The sequence below is a fragment of the Neoarius graeffei genome, chromosome 13 (genome assembly GCF_027579695.1).
Source record: "Neoarius graeffei isolate fNeoGra1 chromosome 13, fNeoGra1.pri, whole genome shotgun sequence".
Classification (NCBI taxonomy): domain Eukaryota; kingdom Metazoa; phylum Chordata; class Actinopteri; order Siluriformes; family Ariidae; genus Neoarius; species Neoarius graeffei.
The window spans coordinates 57,855,100-57,877,914 of record NC_083581.1 but is presented as its reverse complement, the minus strand read 5'-3'; the positions used below and the strand labels follow the sequence as shown (position 1 = coordinate 57,877,914).

Genomic DNA, 22,815 nt, shown 5'->3' with positions numbered 1-22,815 from the left:
AGACAAACAACCATTCACACCTACGGTCAATTTAGAGCCACCAATTAACCTAACCTGCATGTCTTTGGACTGTGGGGGAAACCGGAGCACCCGGAGGAAACCCACATAGGCACGGGGAGAACATGCAAACTCCACACAGAAAGGCCCCCGTCGGCCACTGGGCTCAAACTCAGAACCTTCTTGCTACGAGGCAACAGTGCTAACCACTACACCACCGTGCCGCCCATATAGCAAATTTCACTCCAGTTTCATGAAACTCAGTAAAACTCAAACTTAGATTAAGCACATAGGTTGATCCTTCACCTTTCTGAAATGTAGCTGTTATTATCTAACTTGACATGCATTAACATTTAGATAAACTAACATAAACCCTGTGATCACTATGTTAATTTGTATGGACCACAAACAGACCTACATGACATCTGGTTTTATCACTTCTTTTCTTTAATTTAATTTTTTTCTTCAAAGGCTACAGTGTGCTGGATATTTAGACCCCATTGCCCTATCACAATAAACGTGTGCTCTTGATATGAGACCCTGTCTTTAAGTTTATCCTCTCAACCTAATAGGGATTCTCACACAAACGTACAGACGTTAGATATAAACCTAAAATTGCTCATAAAGTGGATTGGGTTATATGATCTCTGATGTTAACTTGCAGTTGCATCAGTTTTGTAGAATTGACATAAAAGACTTGCTCGTTTTTACATAAAAATATCAGAAATATAGACATGAGATGGACGAAACCCCTCGATTTAATTGTAGAACCTAATTAAATACAGGTTTTGAACATGGCCACAGACGTCATGTACTCCCTGTTGGAATCTCAGGTTATGGACATTATTACAGTCATGTGAATGCTTTAGGTTATGAAAAATTTGTTGCTCAGCTGAAACTCAGCTGCATGGTTAAAAGCGTTCAGTTATAGAGCTATTTGATTCACTGTCTATCTCTTCAGCGATATTTGTGAGTTCAGTGAGCCTGTGGTTCTTTGGAGAGGAATGTCACCATGTCTGGTTCTGAAAAAGCTGGCAGGATTATAAAGCTGAAGGATCAAAGCAGGTCGTCAGTATGCACAATGTGAGTCTGCACAAGCCTTAGAAAGAAAAACGTGTTCTGGCTTTCTACAAGTGGCTCGGCAGCTTAGAAATGAAGTTTAGCAGAGACGACTACACCGACCCAACAGACTTCATTTCTGCACTATGGCTTCCTCTGACTCTCTGAGCCTTTGCTCAGATTCTTCTATCTGAACCTCTGACAGTGAGGAGAAGCAGAGAGGCAGCTGATGATACAATGTGCATACAACTGATGGTGGCTCGCAAAAACAGATCTGATGGCGGCATATGTGAGTAAACACGTGTCTGCCTGTATATGGTATGATGGAAAGATCATGAAAATTATCCTAAAACTAACCAGTAGTGTAGCCTTGATATATATTTAAAAAATATATATATATTTTTGATAACTGATTGCTCCTATTGAATAGTCGTTTGGTCCTGCTGATTAGTATTTGGATCAAATTATTAACACAGTTACATTTATCACTTAAGACAAAGACTTTCTATGCATGGCTATTAAAAAAAATTTCTTACTGTTTATTATTCGAGAATGATGTGGTTCCTGGGCACTGTATGTACAAATTTAGCTATTTTTCAGGCTTGGCTGCCATTACACAATTCCATGAGATTATGATTCATTAATAAAGACTTAAATTCAAACACCCAGCCTTTATGTGACTGCGAGTTGGTCTAGTGGTTAGCGTGTCTGCCTCTCGACCGGGAGATTGCGAGTTCTACTCGTGGTCGGGTCATACCGAAGACCATCATAAAAATGGTACTTACTGCCGTCTGGCAAGGCACACTGCAATACAGATGTGAGTGGGGAGTTGAACTCTCGCGGTTACCAGAGAACTAGCCCCCACTGTAACCCTAGCTATATAGGCGAGAGGCCGAAGGCTATCGAAACGGAGACTGGCACCACACCCATATGCCTTAAAAATAGTTGGTTAGTACTGAGACAGGAGACTGCCTGGGAAGACCAGATCCTGGTGTGAGAGAGACTTTGAGTTGAACCATTTTGTGAGCAAAAGTATTGGAACAGATGCTCTTAAAGGATATGGGACATGAAACATAAAAGCACGCTATATCAGTTTCTTTCCATTAAAAATATGAATTAATTGCATCAACAAATACAAAATCATCTATTAAATTCAGCAAAATCGTTATATTCGTGATGATTATATGGCATTTCTGCTCGACTTCCGATATGCATTTTTTGCAACCGGAAGAGCCGCTGTCACGTGATCATACGTCACAAAAACTTTCGGGCACAGCACAAGCGGGTAGATGAATGGAGAAGTGGATGACAAGAAAATTGTTTTTATAGCCTTTAAAGTACATTGGACATCATACATTGGACATCATGGTGTATTGTGCTGCTTATGGTTGCAATAATTCCAATGGGAAATGCCCTGGAGTAAGTTTTTTTGCATTCCCCAAGGACCCGAAGCCAAGGAAAGTGTGGGCTCACCTGCGCATGCGCAGTAGGCTTTGCGCATGCGCAGTAGGCTTGGTAGGACAACTTTACAGAACACCTGTTGAAAAAAACTTTGCACCTACTGTTTCCCACAAACTGTATTCGGACCATTTCACTGAGGATTCTTTCAACATTAATACTCAGGTACTGAGCGATATTAATTCATGAAACAGGAAGCATAAGGATGAGAAAAAAAAAAAACAGTTCAAATCGGGAAGCCGCGCACACCTGCGCCAGGCTGCACAAATGCGCGCAGCTTCCCGACCCAAACCGCCTCTCTCTCATCCTTACACTTCATGCCTCATGCTCCATGAACCAACATCGCTATTTTTTTTTAAAAATTGGATCTGCGCGATTCAGCCGTGAAAAAGGCGGCATCCGCCGAAAGGTGCGCTGTTTGCATCCCTGCACGGAGGCCAGGGGACAGGGCAGGAATATTTTTGTTGATATGAGTGATCCGGTGCGATTTCGCGACCCCCCTGTTGAAGACCTCTGCGCTAAGCAACTGAAAGCCGAGGTAAGGATTAGTATTATAATTTTGGGTTTATCAATTATTGATTATCATAATTCTGACTCGTTTCGCCATTTTGAATGTTTTCATCTCGGACTCTGGAAGCATTGTATCTCAATCAATCTCGAAAAATATCAGCAAAAAAAAAACTAGCTTGCAACTGACTTTAGCTAGATCTATGATGAACTTTCAATGTATGATACAAAAATAATACTTCTTTCAACAGATCATTAGCCTTTGAGCAGAATTGTTTTTAACTTACCAGGAAGTGTTATCGAGCCGACCACTTTCAGTTTCATGGGGACTGAATGAACTCTCACTCTCAGAATCATCTGACCCGTCAGAGTGAAGACAAGATCTATGTTCATGTGAATTTCCAGCTATCGGTTCGAATTGATAGGGTCTAACTTCACATCTCTGTGAAACATCGGGAATGTCACTGTCGATGGTGTCCATTTCGGTAACCTGTTTACATTAGATTCCCAAGCGCTGGCTCCTTGGAAAGTTTTTGTGACGTCACGGGTCACGTGACCACCTAGCTCTGGGGTGCCATGGTAACGTGTGTGGTCATCACATCCGGCCCGGTGGTTCATGAGACTTTTTTTTTTAATAATAAATTAATAAAAATCGAATGTTGTTTTTTTTGTAATGATTTTAAATCTAATGTTTCAATTTGATTCCATTTTCGTGTAATCCATCGGTTCGTTTTTAGCTGCTCTCTGCTTGCTGCAGCACGCGCAGGTGCAATGACCCGGATTTAATGTAGAGTAGGCTAGTTGTTGCTCGTTCACAAGCAACAACAGTCTAAAAAGAGAAAAGTTGATTCTGAGGGTCGCATCTTTCAGGAAAAATGGAGAGAGAAATACTTTTTCTGGGAAGTAGGGGGAAAACCTGTTTGTCTGATTTGTTCGCAACAAGTGGCTGTACCGAAGGAATACAATGTCAAAAGACATTACGAGACCCACGCCGACAAATACAGCCAATTCACCGGGCAACGCAGGACTGAAAAGCTAAATGAGCTTGCCTCAAACCTTCAAAAACAGCAAGCAGCTTTCTCAAAGTCTCGAGAGACACATGAAGGTTCGTTTTAATATCATACATCATCTTCAGTTCTCCTTTAATGTTAAATGCGGCTGTTTTCAAAGAGGGGTGTCTCAATATCTTTGTTGTACATTTTATTTCATGTTCGGGGCAGTGAAGGCGAGCTACATCATCGCGTGGGAGATCGCAAAAAAGTGTCCAAGCCATTTTTGGAGGGTGCATTCGTCAAGGATAAATACGCATCTGTTGGAATCCAATCTTTCTATCAGTCATTGCCACCAGAGTACCCAATTGTCACGGCCTTTGCCGGTAAAATACTCTGTATGTTCGGGACAACATATTTATGTGAACAGGCATTTTCAGTAATGAATATTAATAAATCGAAACTGCGTAGTCGTCTGACCCATGGACATCTCAACGATGTCATGAAAATAGCAACTGCCCAGAGTCTGTCCCCCAATGTCGACAAGCTGGTAAAAAGTAAAAGACTTCTGGCTTCCACATGTAAAATGTAGCTGGTATTTCTCCCCCATGTAACCTTGTGCTGTGTGCTTGAGGGGGAATAAACAGGATGGGTGTGTGGAAATATATGTGGGACTTGACCAGCAAAGTTAATGTGCCATCTGTAGTTTGTTTTTATTGGTATGTTCAGTCATATTTGGCTCTTTTAAACTAATGCTACTGGATATTTAGTCACTTGACCTATTGGTGGAATTATTTACCCTGGCACTTCTTTCTTTTGACTCATTTAGGCCTACTTGCCAATCGTTTTAATTGGCCTAATTAGGTCTATGCATTGACATGTTTTTGATGTGCAAGATCAATAAATCTGATCTAAGTCATTTACAGTTTACACTTGTGTTATTTGTGTCTTAGTCCATTTCTGTAGTATTTCTTTTTATAAATGTAGGCTACTTGCATGCTTAGACTTATATTTTCAGAGGGTAAATTGCTTTTGTCTGCCATGTTATTGTGCGCCTCATTTTGAGGCTATAGCTTTACAATTCCTTTTGGGCATATAGGCCTTCAAAAATCATATAAAATAATGTCCTTTTGTTGAGTTAGTGTCTGGTCTTTTCAGGCCAAAAGTGTAATTCAGCCCCCAAGGTCCCACTTGAAAAAAATCTGGCCCCCTTACCAATTTCACCCTGGCACCCCTAGCTCATTAACGAATCCTTGTTTTACGCTGATGTATAGAAAAACTTGAATAATGTGATGATTTTCACATTTTTGACGCCCTGCAGTGATTTAGATGGCATTTCTTATGTCCTTTATACATAATTATGCCCAGGTAAAAATCCATGTCCCATATCCTTTAATACACAGTAAATAAGGTTTACTATTTTGGTTGCATATGATCTCCCCCACTGATGTCATTAAACTGTTGTGTTCTTCTTTTGTGATGCTTTTCCAGGTTTATATCACCGTTTATTTCAGTTGTTGTTTGCTTTAGGGGCTTTCTCCCTTCAGTCTCCATTTCAGGACGTGAAATGCATGGTTTATTGAGTTAAGGGCTGGTGATTGACTTGGACAGCATAAAACATTTCACTTTTTTTCCCTTGATGAAGTCCTTGGTTGTTGGCAGTGTGTTTTGGGTAATTGTCTTTTTGCATGATGAAGATCTCCCAATTAGATTGGAAGCCTTTCTCTGTAAATTGACAGACAATGTTTCTGTAGACGTCTGAATTCATTCTGCTGCTATCACCATGAGTTACATCATAAGTAAAGATTAGCAAACCTGTTCCAGAAGCAACCATGCAAACCCAAGCCATGAGACTACCAGCATGCTTGACCACTGAGCTTGTATGTCTTGAATTATGAGCAGACCCTTTCTTTTTCCACACTTTGGTAGCGGTTAAACTTGGTTCCAGAACTTTTGTGGATCATCTTTCTACTTCTTTGCAGATTTCAATCGGGTTCTTAATGCAGATGAGTGGATTGTGTCTTGTGGTATGGCTTCTGTATCTCTGCTGTGGGGTCTACTTCAGACAGTGGATTGTGGTACCTTCACCCCTGCCCTGTGGAGGTTGTTGTTAATGTCACTGACTGCTGATCAACTTCTCTTGTTTTCTTTGGTCGACCTGTTAGATTTCTATGGTTTTTAGTATACCATGGGTTTCTTTTCTTTTCGATCTTCACTCTTTTTTCTCAGATTCAATAATAAATGGATTTTAGAAAAAAATATCTGATCACTGACATGGTGAAAGAGTTCTTTAAGGAAATATTTATTCAACATTTAAGGGAGGAGTTGTAATGCTTTATAATGGTCAAGTCTCCACAGGAGACCCTTTTTTTTTTTTTTGCCATTTTTTGGTTTCTTAGTAACAAGCTGCATATTTTTTGGTCTCATTAACTTCAAAATGTTTCGTTTTAGGGGACTTTTAAAGAAATGAATGTGTGTAGGTACTATAGTGTAACAGGAACTAACTTATTTTCGTGGATGCTCCACAATATTAAATGTAATTATACACAGATAAAACATATGGCATTAAAAAGCTTAAAATTCTTATAATACTTGAATATTAAACAGTTTATTATTCTACATAAAGTATTTTAAATGGGGCGGCACGGTGGTGTAGTGGTTAGTGCTGTCGCCTCACAGCAAGAAGGTCTGGGTTCGAGACCCATGGCCGGCAAGGGCCTTTCTGTGTGGAGTTTGCATGTTCTCCCCGTGTCCGCGTGGGTTTCCTCTGGGTGCTCCGGTTTCCCCCACAGTCCAAAAACATGCAGGTTAGGTTAACTGGTGACTCTAAATTGACTGTAAATGTGAGTGTGAATGGTTGTCTGTGTCTATGTGTCAGCTCTGTGATGACCTGGCGACTTGTCCAGGGTGTACCCCGCCTTTCGCCCGTAGTCAGCTGGGATAGGCTCCAGCTTGCCTGCGACCCTGTAGAACAGGATAAAGTGGCTAGAGATAATGAGATGAGATGTATTTTAAATGACATGGATAGGGTAACTTTATTTGATAAAACCCACTAAGAGTAAATACAGTGTAGAGAAGTTTTGAAAGCAGTATCTCTGTTCACTGATGTATACTGTCTCACCTGCACCTATCCTCTGTGTTCATGTTGCCAAGATTTGAGTTTGGTTTCTATCTTATAAGTGTCTCCACCTGCTTCTATTACTACACCCTACACTCCCACAACTGGCCTGATCTCTGGCACAGTGTGCATTCCTCTTTAATTTGCCCATGCAACATTTCCCTAGAGCTATTTTCCACTTTAGTTTTGTTCCCATGGCTAGAATAGTTTCTGTTTAGTCTTGAGGTCCCATCCCAGTAGGGTCAGAGGAGAGGAGAGGAGAGGAGAGGAGAGGAGAGGAGAGGAGAGGAGAGGAGAGGAGAGGAGAGGAGAGGAGAGGAGAGGAGAGGAGAGGAGAGGAGAGAGGGAAGATGCACTGGGCACTGCTGTTTTGTAGTTGGGCAGAATTATGAATTGGTGAAACTGAACCTCAGAGAAGAAAATAGAAGTCCGTGTCTCTAGAGGCTCCTAACAGAGATTCTGTGTTCCTACCAGATCTCTAATGTTTACTCATCCCTTCCTTTCTGTAGTGCAAAAAGTACAGAAAAGGCCAACTCAAGTGTTATTTATCAACCCAAGAACTATACATTAAATGAAAAAGTAGTTGTATAAGCATAAACAAAAGTAAAACTTAAAGCCGGGTGCACTTTTTAAAGGGGAAGACTTGGGAAAGTTCTCGACATATTCTGGTAGTTGTTAATGAAATATACAGCACTGTGCAAAAGTCTGAGGCACCCTATTTTTTCATACAAACTTTGTTACAGATTTATATTTTATAACTTCTACGTTATTGAGTCAGTACAAAATATTTTAAAGTCCCAAATGTTCATTTTCCAGCACAAAATTAAATATTGCAGAACAAATTGTTTGTATCTGAGCAGCATATTACATAAAAGACCACTTTTCAGATTAAAAAAGAAAACATAATGAAGGCTACTGGGTTTTGGTGCAAAATTAAGAAGCAAGTGTGACAGTCAAAGTGTCCAGAAGAACTGTGGCTGGTTCTGCAAGATGCTCAGTAAAACCTACAGCTCATTTCCTTATAAAACTGCACTCATTGTACCTGAGACTACTATTTTTTTTTTTTTTAAAGCAAAGGGTCGTCTCACACCAAATAATGGCTTTGTTTCATTAATGATGGCTTACTGCTGTTTATAATATATATATTTTTTATGTTGAACCATTTCATTTCATTGTTTGTTTTTTAAGCCATTTTTGGTCTACAGCATTTCTTTACATGTGCCTAAAACTTTTGCACAGTACTGTGTGTTCACTGCAAAAACTCCAGCCTCTATGTTAATGCTGAAAAAAAAAAGTGATGGGCACCACGAGAATCTAACCAATCAGGATAAAGGGATTTTTCGACCTACCCCCCCCTCCCTTTTTTTCACATTTGCAATAATGCTAACTAACCAGGTGAGCTATGCTGAAGTGATCGCCACCTTGATTATCAAAAGGGTTATTCCATGTCAACTCAACCAGAGCCTCCCACCTCAAATTTTTGATTTTGCTTAAACTTTGCACACTGCAAGCAGCATGCCTTGGTAGTACTAAGGCCATTTAAGCTTAATTATTGTTAACTGTTGAGATTCAGCCTTGTTTTTGAACTAGGGTTCATTTCCTTCTTGAAAGCTTCAATTCTGGAGCAACTTTGTGCATCTAGAAAAAGTACTTGCAGAAGTGTTAGGTCTATGACATGGATTTTATCATCAGAAAAGTTGGTCCTCTCCTGATTTTAACCATCATTGTCTACATATTTTGTTCAGTTTAGCCCTCAGCTGGTATAGAAAAAGCAAAAATCACCTAAACGAAAATTCGCTAGTGTATTTTTACGATTTTGATTTCTTCATTACTCTTAGCTTAGTGATGATAGAGACCTAAAATTTTTAATGTACACTGTCAGTAAACTTCTTAAGCATATTAAACAAGCTCGAGGCCCCAGAGGCTATATTCACTGACTTATTAACCCCTGAAGTTGGACCCAGAATGAAAAGTGCTATTTTTGTCACAATTGGATATATACTTTTCTCAAAAGGGACACATTATAGCAATTTCAGTTTTGTTTTGTTTTTTGTACTTGAAAATATGTGACTTGGTAATAATAATATGTGAAAAAATGGAAGATGTAATACTCTCCCTTTTGAAGTTACAACAAGACAATTGGACCCAGGGTCTGACATTAACCAACTGCTAGAAATCCTCTGAAAAAGGGAACACTATTGTTTTGTTTAACACAAAAATGTTAACTAACAGTTTAGCCATACTTCAAGTCAGACATATCTACCTATCAAAGATAAATTCAGTACAAGCCAGATCATTGATCAACATGGATTAATTATCACAGTAAAATATGATAATTTCCAAAAAACTCTAGGTAATGTTCAAAACAAGTCACATTATATATTATTAATGCCAATCTATACACTGGTAGTGTGTCTAAGAGTTCATCAATGCACACTTGTGAACAACTTAAAACTGTCTCTGATTTTATCAATGTCCATCTGGTGGAACTTGTACTGTCTGCCTGTAGTCGTACTGGGAAGTAGCAGCAAGCACAGCACATGGCCCACAGGAACCCAGCACTCGTCCTTCTGCCTGGGCCATTTGTACATGCAAGGATTCTGTGTTTGCCTCATGAAAGTGATGAGTAGATCATCCTTGTCTTTGTCTACCTCTAGCACACTTCCTATATACCAGACCTGGTCATAGATGGCTGCCACATATGCACCAGGCTTGTATTCTTGGATATCATGATGTGCAGTAGAATGTGCTAGAGTCCCACTTGTCATGGAAATATCTGCAGAGATCCTGTACATTCTCAGGTTAGGCCCATCAGGTATGAAGCTGTGATGGCTTCTAATGCCAGGCACCTTCTTTGCTTCTTTGTACCATTCTTCTTGGGCCTGTGATGCTTAGGCCACATCTTCCTTAGAGACGTACAAGAACTTGATACCTTGGATTTCCCTGACAGCCCATTCACAGAGCGCAATAGGTGACAGAATATGGTTACTTGTTGTAGCTTGGAGGCTTGCCCGAGCAGCAAGCCTTTTTACAGTACCCCCAATGCCATCGCATGGTGATTTGCCGTGACTACATGTTTTATTTCAACTTTGAAGCCACTATAAAGACTTTATTGTTTGAAGATTTAAAACCGTCCTGTGACCTTGAAAATAAGGTCAAGTAGGTCATATGGGTCAAAAGGTCATATTGTCAGTCTATTAAATCATATCACAAAGTAAATGCAACTTGAAAAGGCCACTGAAATACAGGCCCAAATCCTCCCATTGAGAATACATGTAAATTGCCCCCAAAACAATGAACTTTGGCCTATAAAGTCAGTAAAATAGGTCACAGTGACCTAGTTTTTGGTGAGCTAGGTTGTGGTCACCCAAGATATATTCAGGCCATATATGAGCCTCCTAGCTCTTACGGTGTCAAAACGTGTCCTGCTAACGGATGGACAGGCGGATGCCGGACTAAGCTTTGCTGCAGAAGTCAGCAAAGCTAAAAATAAATTACCACAAATTTAGATCCCAGATCATCATAATTAACAATTTATGCAAGGTCAAAGTTGGCTCAGAAGAGAAAATTAATATTTTTTTGTGCATAAATGATGCCAATATTTTTTCTAAGAAGGAAAGCTATTACATACCTAATTATTATATATTATTTGATATTATTAACCTACTTTAAATATATAAAATACCAGCTATGTACTATGTGTCCCTCCCTGGATTTTGACCCCCTAAAATAAGGGATAATTTGGCATTTTCATTCTGGGTCAAGTTTGCATATTCCTTCCTTTAAGATATATAACATCTACAGCCATGCAAATACATGAAGGGCATGAGAAGTTGGTCCACAATAGTACAGTGTTAAAGATATGGACAGCTGTGGTGTAGTTTTTTCATAATAAGCACTCTAACTTACTAGAAAATGCGATCATGACTGGGTAAATCATTTTTTTCCTATTTTTAACATGCTGCCCTTCATACATACAGTGGTGCTTGAAAGTTTGTGAACCCTTTAGAATTTTCTATATTTCTGCATAAATATGACCTAAAACATCATCAGATTTTCACACAAGTCCAAAAAGTAGATAAAGAGAACCCAGTTAAACAAATGAGACAAAAATATTATACTTGGTCATTTATTTATTGAGGAAAATGATCCAATATTACATATCTGTGAGTGGCAAAAGTATGTGAACCTCTAGGATTAGCAGTTAATCTGAAGGTGAAATTAGAGTCAGGTGTTTTCAGTCAATGGGTTGACAATCAGGTGTGAGTGGGCACCCTGTTTTATTTAAAGAACAGGGATCTATCAAAGTCTGACTTTCACAACACATGTTTGTGGAAGTGTATCATGGCACAAACAAAGGAGATTTCTGAGGACCTCAGAAAAAGCATTGTTGATGCTCATCAGGCTGGAAAAGGTTACAAAACCATCTGTAAAGAGTTTGGACTCCACCAATCCACAGCCAGACAGATTGTATACAAATGGAGGAAATTCAAGAACATTGTTACCCTCCCCAGGAGCGGTCGACCAACAAAGATCACTCCAAGAGCAAGGCATGTAATAGTCGGCGAGGTCACAAAGGACCCCAGGGTAACTTCTAAGCAACTGAAGGCCTCTCTCACATTGGCTAATGTTAATGTTCATGAGTCCACCATCAGGAGAACACTGAACAACAATGGTGTGCATGGCAGGGCTGCAAGGAGAAAGCCACTGCTCTCCAAAAAGAACATTGCTGCTCATCTGCAGTTTGCTAAAGATCATGTGGACAAGCCAGAAGGCTATTGGAAAAATGTTTTGTGGATGGATGAGACCAAAATAGAACTTTTTGGTTTAAATGAGAAGTGTTATGTTTGGAGAAAGGAAAACACTGCATTCCAGCATAAGAACCTTATCCCTTCTGTGAAACATGGTGGTGGTAGTATCATGGTTTGGGCCTGTTTTGCTGCATCTGGGCCAGGACGGCTTGCCATCACTGATGGAACAATGAAGTCTGAATTATACCAGCGAATTCTAAAGGAAAATGTCAGGACATCTGTCCATGAACTGAATCTCAAGAGAAGGTGGGTCATGCAGCAAGACAATGACCCTAAGCACACAAGTCGTTCTACCAAAGAATGGTTAAAGAAGAATAAAGTTAATGTTTTGGACTGGGCAAGTCAAAGTCCTGACCTTAATCCAATGGAAATGTTGTGGAAGGACCTGAAGCGAGCAGTTCATGTGAGGAAACCCACCAACATCCCAGAGTTGAAGCTGTTCTGTACGGAGGAACGGGCTAAAATTCCTCCAAGCCGGTGTGCAGGACTGATCAACAGTTACCACAAACATTTAGTTGCAGTTACTGCTGCACAAGGGGGTCACACCAGATACTGAAAGCAAAGGTTCACATACTTTTGCCACTCACAGATATGTAATATTGGATCATTTTCCTCAATAAATAAATGACCAAGTATAATATTTTTGTCTCATTTGTTTAACTGGGTTCTCTTTATCTACTTTTAGGACTTGTGTGAAAATCTGATGATGTTTTAGGTCATATTTATGCGGAAATATAGAAAATTCTAAAGGGTTCACAAACTTTCAAGCACCACTGTATGTTCAAAGCTGATGATAATGATGCCCAAATCCTAAAATATACCTCCCAAACTTACAGTACAGACAAAATAATGAAGATATGGCCATCATAAATGTCTTTTTTTTTTATAGCCCTAATTTTGCTCCAGATTATAGGTGAAAATTGTAATTTTGATCCCCCCCTTATGCAAACTGGGCTGAATTGAGCTCATAGATCATCACAGAGACCTAATATTTGGGCTTTGGTCATCATATTTGTGTATCTATCACTGGAAGAAAAATTATCAAAAAAAATTTGAGGTGAGAAAACCTTTGAATTTTGGTTGATTTGACATGGAATGATCCAAAAGTATTATAAAAAAAGTTAATGTTAGCTGGCTGGCTAACTTCACCAAATGTTGCTGGAGTTTCAGTAGCTTGCTAGGTTCGTTAGTAGCTTATAATTACCTCGCCTAGAATGGAATCCACTAGTATGGTTAACACCATACCATATCACAAGTGAAATATGGTCTGGAATCCGCCTATTGAATTTCTTGTAGGGGAGGTGTGGTTTACGATTGTCAGCAGCCGTTTATTGGACGTTGCGAATGTCTATCATTTGGCGTATACGTAGCCCATGGCCAATCATGGCAGTTGTACCCGGTGACGTAGTTAGAGCGACGAAGAAGATGAAGAGGCGAAGAAAGACTGAAACGCCAAACGCTGTTCTTTTTTTAAAACAAACTTTCGCTCTAAACTATTCAGAACAGTGTCTAAAGCTTGATCAAAAGTTTGGTTCGTATCGCTCGCCGCCATATTAAATGTGATCCGTAAACAGTCCCAAATAAACTACAATCTTCCGTTTGTCGAGTAGTACGCGTCACCGTCTTTCCACCCCTCCCCACTCTCTGATTGGCTCCCTAACTCAGGTGAGCCTTTAGACCATAGTTTCCATGCTGTATTTTCAGATCAGAACGATTGTGCAAAGCAGCATGGGATTTCCCAGGCTAGGAATCCGCCAGAGGGCGAGGTATTGTTTTTGGTCAGGTTTGTTTGTTTTGTTAATGATGTTACGGGAAAATGGCTGGACCAATCTTCATGAAACTTTCAGGATAGATGGGCATTGGTCTCAAATAGAAGCTCCAAAGTTTTGGGGGTTATCTGGTCAAGGTCAAGGTTTTTGTGGCTACTGCCTCATATAGAGGCGGTAGCCACTATGTCATCGTGCTGTAAGAATGAAAGAGTGTAACAATCACACAGTTCATGTGAGAGCAGTACGGTGTGTTCTGATTGGCTGAGAGCAGCAGAGAATCAGAATCAGAACCATGTTTACTGGCCAAGTACGTTCACACACAAGGTCAAAATCAAGGTCAAGGTCACCAAAAAGGTCAAAATCATTTTTTCATGATATCTTCCTTCATATTCATCATAAGTGCTACTGGGTGAGGTTTGTTTTGCCTGGCAACACTTGTTCATGCATGTTTCTGGGTATAACTATCTCCCAAAGACTCCCTTTACACAATATACTGAATGTTACCTCAAGGCTATAACAGCACTTGGATATATTTAACACAACAGGTAATCACTAACGAACATTAAAGAAATATCTTAAGTCTTATTTATTTATTTATTTATTTATTTTACATTTAATATAAAACTTTCATGGCGGCACGGTGGTGTAGTGGTTAGCGCTGTCGCCTCACAGCAAGAAGGTCCGGGTTCAAGCCCCGTGGCCGGCGAGGGCCTTTCTGTGTGGAGTTTGCATGTTCTCCCCGTGTCCGCGTGGGTTTCCTCCGGGTGCTCCAGTTTCCCCCACAGTCCAAAGACATGCAGGTTAGGTTAACTGGTGACTCTAAATTGACCGTAGGTGTGAGTGTGAATGGTTGTCTGTGTCTATGTGTCAGCCCTGTGATGACCTGGCGACTTGTCCAGGGTGTACCCTGCCTTTCGCCCGTAGTCAGCTGGGATAGGCTCCAGCTTGCCTGCGACCCTGTAGAACAGGATAAAGCGGCTACAGATAATGAGATGAGATGAGATAAAACTTTCATACTGTAAAACATCAAGTTATCTGGCGGGCTTGTCTAGCTCACTCAAATGACTTACCTGTACATATTTCTGCAGGTTGGATGCTGAGCTGTGAAATGCTGATACCAGTTGTGGTCAGAAGTTTACATACATGAATGCCATGGCAGTATTGGGCTTTTAGTGATTTCCAAACTTAAATACGCTGAGTGCACTAACTCCTTGTTTTTGTACGATCATTCTGCCACAGAAAAAACACACTTCAAAGAGATCATTGAAAGCCCACTATTGCCGTGACATTCATGAACTTCTGACTGCAGCCGTGTACTCCAAGGGTTTTGGCTCACATAATTTTCAGATCATGCTCATGTTTCATTTGAAGCATTTTTAAACTGAAGACAATGGATAAATTAGGCCAAGGATAGTCATCTGTCTCCACTGTCTCAAACATTTCTGCTACTGAATAACATTAGGCACTCAAAGTGTATACTTTCAGAAGGAAACTTACTTTTTTTATTGGATCTTAATTGAATTATTTACATTTTGCACATACCCTCTTTTAAGTGGCTTATAGTCTTCTGAAATTAAGTACATTATTATTTTTTTAATCCTCTAACAGTTATCAAGTACTGTAACAAGAGTTCATGTATGTAGTTCATTACTTTCCACCCCTGTCTGTCAGTTATATTGCCTGTAATTCAGAAACTCACCCTCTATCACTAGCAGAAAGGAGTTTGCATGTTTGTTATTTGACGTGTTTGATGGAACACTAAATGGAGGGCTGCATTTATTGAATTTTGACATTCGAAACAGGCAGCTTCAGCAAACCTCTGCCTGAAAACACTAATACTATACCATTAAAGTTACTACAAAATAAACTTCCTGACCTATTTTTGACTGACTGATGATGTGGGTGTGGTTGTTTCACTTGTTCACCGATAGAGTCACTGGACATGCTATAGTCCTACAAATTCTCATCTCATCTCATTATCTCTAGCCGCTTTATCCTTCTACAGGGTCACAGGCAAGCTGGAGCCTATCCCAGCTGACTATGGGCGAAAGGCGGGGTACACCCTGGACAAGTCGCCAGGTCATCACAGGGCTGACACATAGACACAGACAACCATTCACACTCACATTCACACCTACGGTCAATTTAGAGTCACCAGTTAACCTAACCTGCATGTGGGGGAAACCGGAGCACCCGGAGGAAACCCACGCAAACACGGGGAGAACATGCAAACTCCACACAGAAAGGCCCTCGCCGGCCCCGGGGCTCAAACCCAGGACCTTCTTGCTGTGAGGTGACAGCGCTAACCACTACACCACCATGCCGCCCAGTCCTACAAATTAATTCTGTAAATACAACCAATGTGAAATTATGAGAACTGTTTTCAAGTGTAACAAATGAAGTGTAAATGTATTCCAGGTAGGAAACGGTGAGGTACAACACAAAACATTTTGTTCATAGTATACTTAGCTAAACGTATGAGAGAGTGCAGGATTAAACCTAAAAGTCAAAAGCACAATATCTACAATTCATCAGACAGGACTGCTAGCTTTTAAGTTGATGTGACTAAAGAGGGCTTTTAAAGACTGCAGTAAGTGCTGCTTCATACTGCAGTTCCTGTAGACTGAATATTATATATTTATTACAATATTATATCTCAGTGGGTGGTGTGTGTGTGTGTGTGTGTGTGTGTGTGTGTGTGTGTGTGTGTGTGTGTGAAATGTTTAAAATGCTGGTGGGGTCTGCAGGGGGGAAAATTGTGTGCGCGTGCGTGCGTCTGTGTGTGTGTCTTGTGTTGCCACAGTAGCTGGGATAAGGAGCAATGGAGCATCTGATTTGGCAATGCATTTGAAGGATAAGGCATGATATTACTGCTGCTTATCACATGAACGAACAAACAAACACACACACAGCTCTGCTAGTTTTATGTATTCAGTTTAAATTTTATCTTTTTGTACTCCATTTGCTTCCCTGCCCTTGCTTTCTTTATCTCATCTCATCTCATTATCTCTAGCCGCTTTATCCTTCTACAGGGTCGCAGGCAAGCTGGAGCCTATCCCAGCTGACTACGGGCGAAAGGCGGGGTACACCCTGGACAAGTCGCCAGGTCATCACAGGGCTGACACATAGACACAGACAACCATTCACACTCACATTCACACCTACGGTCAATTTAGAGTCACCAGTTAACCTAACCTGCATGTGGGGGAAACCGGAGCACCCGGAGGAAACCCACGCAAACACGGGGAGAACATGCAAACTCCACACAGAAAGGCCCTCGCCGGCCCCGGGGCTCAAACCCAGGACCTTCTTGCTGTGAGGCGACAGCGCTAACCACTACACCACCGTGCCGCCCAGTCCTACAAATTAATTCTGTAAATACAACCAATGTGAAATTATGAGAACTGTTTTCAAGTGTAACAAATGAAGTGTAAATGTATTCCAGGTAGGAAACGGTGAGGTACAACACAAAACATTTTGTTCATAGTATACTTAGCTAAACGTATGAGAGAGTGCAGGATTAAACCTAAAAGTCAAAAGCACAATATCTACAATTCATCAGACAGGACTGCTAGCTTTTAAGTTGATGTGACTAAAGAGGGCTTTTAAAGACTGCAGTAAGTGCTGCTTCATACTGCAGTTCCTGTAGACTGAATATTATATATTTATTATAATATTATATCTCAGTGGGTGGTGTGTGTGTGTGTGTGTGTGTGTGTGTGTGTGTGTGTGTGTGTGTGTGTGTGAAATGTTTAAAATGCTGGTGGGGTCTGCAGGGGGGAAAATTGTGTGTGCGTGCGTGCGTGCGTGCGTCTGTGTGTGTGTCTTGTGTTGCCACAGTAGCTGGGATAAGGAGCAATGGAGCATCTGATTTGGCAATGCATTTGAATGATAAGGCATGATATTACTGCTGCTTATCACATGAACGAACAAACAAACACACACACAGCTCTGCTAGTTTTATGTATTCAGTTTAAATTTTATCTTTTTGTACTCCATTTGCTTCCCTGCCCTTGCTTTCTTTATCTTTAATTTTATTCGCTTCTGGTTGTTTTTGTCTGGAATATCATTTTTGGCATTTGAATTTACCCCCCCCCCCCCCCCCCCCCACACACACACACACACACACATCCAATTCTGCTCTATGTTGTAAAAAGGACTTAATGTAATGTAATTGTAGTAAATTGTAGTAAATGATTTTTACATTGACTTCCTAAAGGGTTTTGTCAGACCTCTTCATTTGATCCTTCGCTAATTTGTACTGCAAAACAAATTGCAGCTCTCTCATCATACAAAAGTTTTGTTTTGAACCGATACAGGCATGAATGTCTATAGATTCCAGGCACATATGCAGAGGAGAAGGAGCGTGCTTACAGGTAGTCAGGCTTTGCCACTTGGTCTTAATGTTCGTAGTACCCTTTTTGAAAGATCACTAACTACATAGAGTACAGTGCTGCTTGAAAGTTTGTGAACCCTTTAGAATTTTCTGTTTCTGCATAAATCTGACTTAAAACATCATCAGAGTTTCACACAAGTCCTAAAAGTAGATAAAGAGAACCCAGTTAAACAAATGAGACAAAAATATTATACTTGGTCATTTATTTATGGAGGAAAATGATCCAATATTACATATCTGTGAGTGGCAAAAGTATGTGAACCTCTTGGATTAGCAGTTAATTTGAAGGTGAAATAAGAGTCAGGTGTTTTCAATCAATGGGATGACAATCAGGTGTGAGTGGGCACCCTGTTTTATTTAAAGAACAGGGATCTATCAAAGTCTGATCTTCACAACACATGTCTGTGGAAGTGTATCATGGCACGAACAAAGGAAATGTCTGAGGACCTCAGAAAAAGCGTTGTTGATGCTCATCAGGCTGGAAAAGGTTACAAAACCATCTCTAAAGAGTTTGGACTTCACTAATCCACAGTCAGACAGATTGTGTACAAATGGAGGAAATTCAAGACCAATGTTACCCTCCCCAGGAGTGGTCCACCAACAAAGATCACTCCAAGAGCAAGGCGTGTAATAGTTGTCGAGGTCACAAAGGACCCCAGGGTACCTTCTAAGCAACTGAAGGCCTCTCTCACATTGGCTAATGTTAATGTTCATGAGTCCACCATCAGGAAAACACTGAACAACAATGGTGTGCATGGCAGGGTTGCAAGGAGAAAGCCACTGCTCTCCAAAAAGAACATTGCTGCTCGTCTGCAGTTTGCTAACGATAATGTGGACAAGCCAGAAGGCTATTAGAAAAATGTTTTGTGGATGGATGAGACCAAAATAGAACTTTTTGGTTTAAATGAGAAGCGTTATGTTTGGAGAAAGGAAAACACTGGATTCCAGCATAAGAACCTTATCCCATCTGTGAAACATGGTGGTGGTAGTATCATGGTTTGGGCCTGTTTTGCTGTATTTGGGCCAGGACAGCTTGCCATCATTGATGGAACAATGAATTCTGAATTATACCAGTGAATTCTAAAGGAAAATGTCAGGACATCTGTCCATGAACTGAATCTCAAGAGAAGGTGGGTCATGCAGCAAGACAATGACCCTAAGCACACAAGTCGTTCTACCAAAGAATGGTTAAAGAAGAATAAAGTTAATGTTTTGGAATGGCCAAGTCAAAGTTCTGACCTTAATCCAATCAGAATGTTGTGGAAGGACCTGAAGTGAGCAGTTCATGTGAGGAAACCCACCAACATCCCAGAGTTGAAGCTGTTCTGTACGGAGGAATGGGCTAAAATTCCTCCAAGCCGGTGTGTAGGACTGATCAACAGTTACTGGAAATGTTTATTTGCAGTTATTGTTGCACAAGGGGGTCACACCAGATACTGAAAGCAAAGGTTCACATACTTTTGCTACTAACAGATATGTAATATTGGATCATTTTCCTCAATAAATAAATGACCAAGTATAATATTTTTGTCTCATTTGTTTAACTGGGTTCTCTTTATCTACTTTTAGGACTTGTGTGAAAATCTGATGATGTTTTAGGTCATATTTATGCAGAAATATAGAAAATTCTAAAGGGTTCACAAACTTTCAAGCACCACTGTATATTTGCATGTTCTTCCCCAGCTGTTCCCCGGGTGCTGTAGCATAGCTGCCCACTGCTCTGGGTATGTGTGTGTGCTCATTGCTCACTTGTGTGTGCATATGTTTGTTCACTGCTTCAGATGGGTTGAATGCAGAGGAGGAATTTCACTGTCCTTAAAGACCCACTGATAGTCATTTCATATTAATTTTTAAATAAACAATATATGACTCCAAAGATACATTCTGGTTTTAATTCTTGGTTTAACTGTCCGTTTTAAACATCAGAAGTAATTTTAAATTTCGCGCCGGGAGATTGACCTGGATAAGAACTGGGCTCATTCAGAGATGCCGGAAGTGACGTCACATCAGTGTGTCGTTTTTGCGATATCGAGCTGTGGTTTTGTGATTTCCTTGCGTGAAAAAGTTAAATGGCGTCTAACCGAAAAGGGATTATATGTGTGGCTTACGGGTGTTCTAACACCACGTCGGAAGGAGTGAAACTCCATTCTTTTCCTTGGAAAAAACACCCTGAAATAGCAAAAGAGTGGGAAAGAAACGTTTCCAAAACAGATGCGAACTGGAAGTCAACAAAATGGTCACGTCTCTGTTCAGCACATTTTGAGGAGCACTGTTTCACTTTGTCATCCAGAACTCGAAGAACGTTTGATCCAACTTATCCACTGGTGTTGGAGGAGTCAGCTGTGCCGACGTTGTTTGACAGGCCCGGGCCGAATCAATCTGTCAAAAGAGAAACAGATGACAGCAGACCCCCGAAGGGGCGGTCAAAAAGCGAAAGTCCGGTGGTGCCTTTGCCAAAAGAGAATGAGCCAGGGTACGTGGCTATGTGTTGTTATTCAATACATGTATGTTGTTTAAAATTTGTTGTAACGTCACAAATGCGTCTTATACCATTGCATATTACTTATCAATAGGCCAAAGCAGCTAATACCAGTAATGTACAACAACTGAAAGGCCAATACCTTGTTTCATATATTTCAGAGATGCAAACAGCGCGCCTTTTGGCGGATGGCGCCTTTTTCACGGCTGAATCGCGCAGATCCGAATTTTTTTTGGGGGGGGGCATTGGAGTGTCTGATTATAATTTCAAAGTAAATTCTGTATTAAAATTACTAAATAAGCAAATCCGTTACAGTCCATGAAACAGGAAGTATAAGGATGAGGAAAAAACAGTTTAAATCGGGAAGCTGCGCACATTTGCGCAGTCCTGCCGCTCAGGCTGCACAAATGTGCGCAGCTTCCCGATTTAAACTGTTTTTTCCTCATCCTTATACTTCCTGTTTCATGGACTGTAACGGATTTGCTTATTTAGTAATTTTAATACAGAATTTACTTTGAAATTATAATCAGACACTCCAACGCCCCCCCCCCCCCCCCCCCCCCCCCCCAAAAAAAAATTCGGATCTGCGCGATTCAGCCGTGAAAAAGGCACCATCCGCCAAAAGGCGCGCTGTTTGCATCCCTGATATTTAGTTAGGATAATATATATGATATATGTGTGGAGTGATAGATATAAGATGTCATCCGGCATGTTTTGAAAGTTTGTGAACCCTTTAGAGTTTTTGATATTTCTGCATAAATATGACCTAAACTTCTGGTAGCTGCTGTATCTAACATGATCTAACAGGAGCTTAGACATGTTTTTTGGAGTGGGACCAATAGTGTGACGTGACCAGGACCATATGTTTAAGACATTATGCTGTTTAAACAGAATCTTTAATAGACGTGAGGGCAGACAATCTCGATAGCTTCCCTGCTTCATGTTTTGTTTTCATGCAATCCAGAACGACATACACTGATGTGACGTCACTCGCCCTAGCGGCAAAAACGGGCAAATGGCTCATGGCGCTTGTAGAAGCCGGGGCAAAAAACACAAAATCGGCTCTGAAATTCTTGATTTTCTACAAAGACGACCCATTATTCAAGTTGAGTTTTGGATATTTTATTTCACAGTACAGCAATAAAACAATAAATACACATATTACGTGGTGTAAAAAGTTGCGTCAGTGGGTCTTTAAGTCTGTGCTTGAGTGTACATGTGATAAATAAAGTCTTCTTCTTTACAGGCTTATATATAAAGATTTGCTCAAGGCTCAATAAAAGAGAAGTTTCAAATAATAATAACTGTGTATAAAAGGCCCTGAATGCCATTTGTCAGTTTACATCACGTGATCTGCCGTGGCCTACATTTTATTTTCCAATTAGAGTTTATTGTTTATAAAGGGAAGATTATGAACCTAAACCCAAAATCTGCAAGGATGTCATGATTCTTGCATCCCAAAATATTTGTAGTTATACCTATGGACAATCAGAAAACAGATGCATACTTTTCTTACTGGTTGTCCCACTGTCTCATTTCATGTTTTTATTAAGCTGTGTTGTACCACCTAACTTTGGCTCTCTCCATCCACAGTGCTTCACTGGTTGTGCATTTGGTCATAATTTCTTAATAAAAATGAGTGTGCTGTCATGCCTGCAGCGCATATGGAACACAGATCCATCTGCGATTGATTATTTTTTTCCCAATTTGCCAATTCCCAACCACAAGCCAGCTTTCCCCTGTCACAAAACAGCTCCTACCTGGGGAAAACATATGCTTTCTCTAAGACATATGAAGCCAGCCTCTGTATCTTTTTGAAACTGTTGCTCATGCTGCATCCCAAGGTAACATAACACACTTGGAGAAAAGCACTATCTACCCTCTTCTGCATACATGAGCGCTCAGATACTACCGCGATTGGCTAGTGTCATTGTGATTGACAAGGGAGAGTGAGTATGCCATCCCTCCCACCCGATTTTGCTCTTGAGACTGCCTGCCATCGTCGATTGCTTGTTTGGACGTATAGTCTGTATGTGTGTTGCAGTGAAAAAACATTCCATGCTATTGCTTTTGCACTATATTTATTATCTTGCTTTTGGAGATACAATTTTCATACAAAGCTAGTATGTGTTAGCTCTCTTTTTAACTTAAAATTTAAATTGGAATTTATACCATATTTTGTGTATTATGTGATTTATTATTTAATACACATTTTTAAATTATTATCTATAA

The 22,815-nt window shown here is 40.4% G+C and overlaps 2 protein-coding genes across 3 annotated transcripts in view; one reads left to right on the top strand and one right to left on the bottom strand.

Annotated features, from left to right (window-relative positions):
* The window catches only part of LOC132895934 (uncharacterized), a 56,587-nt gene extending 46,664 nt beyond the window's left edge, over positions 1–9,923 (bottom strand). The window contains 1 exon segment of the mRNA XM_060936673.1: positions 9,566–9,923. Coding sequence (XP_060792656.1) covers positions 9,566–9,923 — 358 coding nt within the window.
* LOC132896951 (kelch domain-containing protein 8B-like) overlaps positions 1–22,815 on the top strand; it is a 314,670-nt gene that overhangs the window by 12,170 nt on the left and 279,685 nt on the right. The window contains exon 1 of one of the 2 annotated variants that reach the window (XM_060938147.1): positions 20,413–20,577. The exons of the other annotated variant lie outside the window; for it this stretch is intronic. The gene's annotated coding sequence lies outside the window, so the exon portion shown is untranslated. Of the gene's footprint in view, positions 1–20,412; positions 20,578–22,815 lie in introns of those variants that run through there. 2 annotated transcript variants of the gene reach the window in all.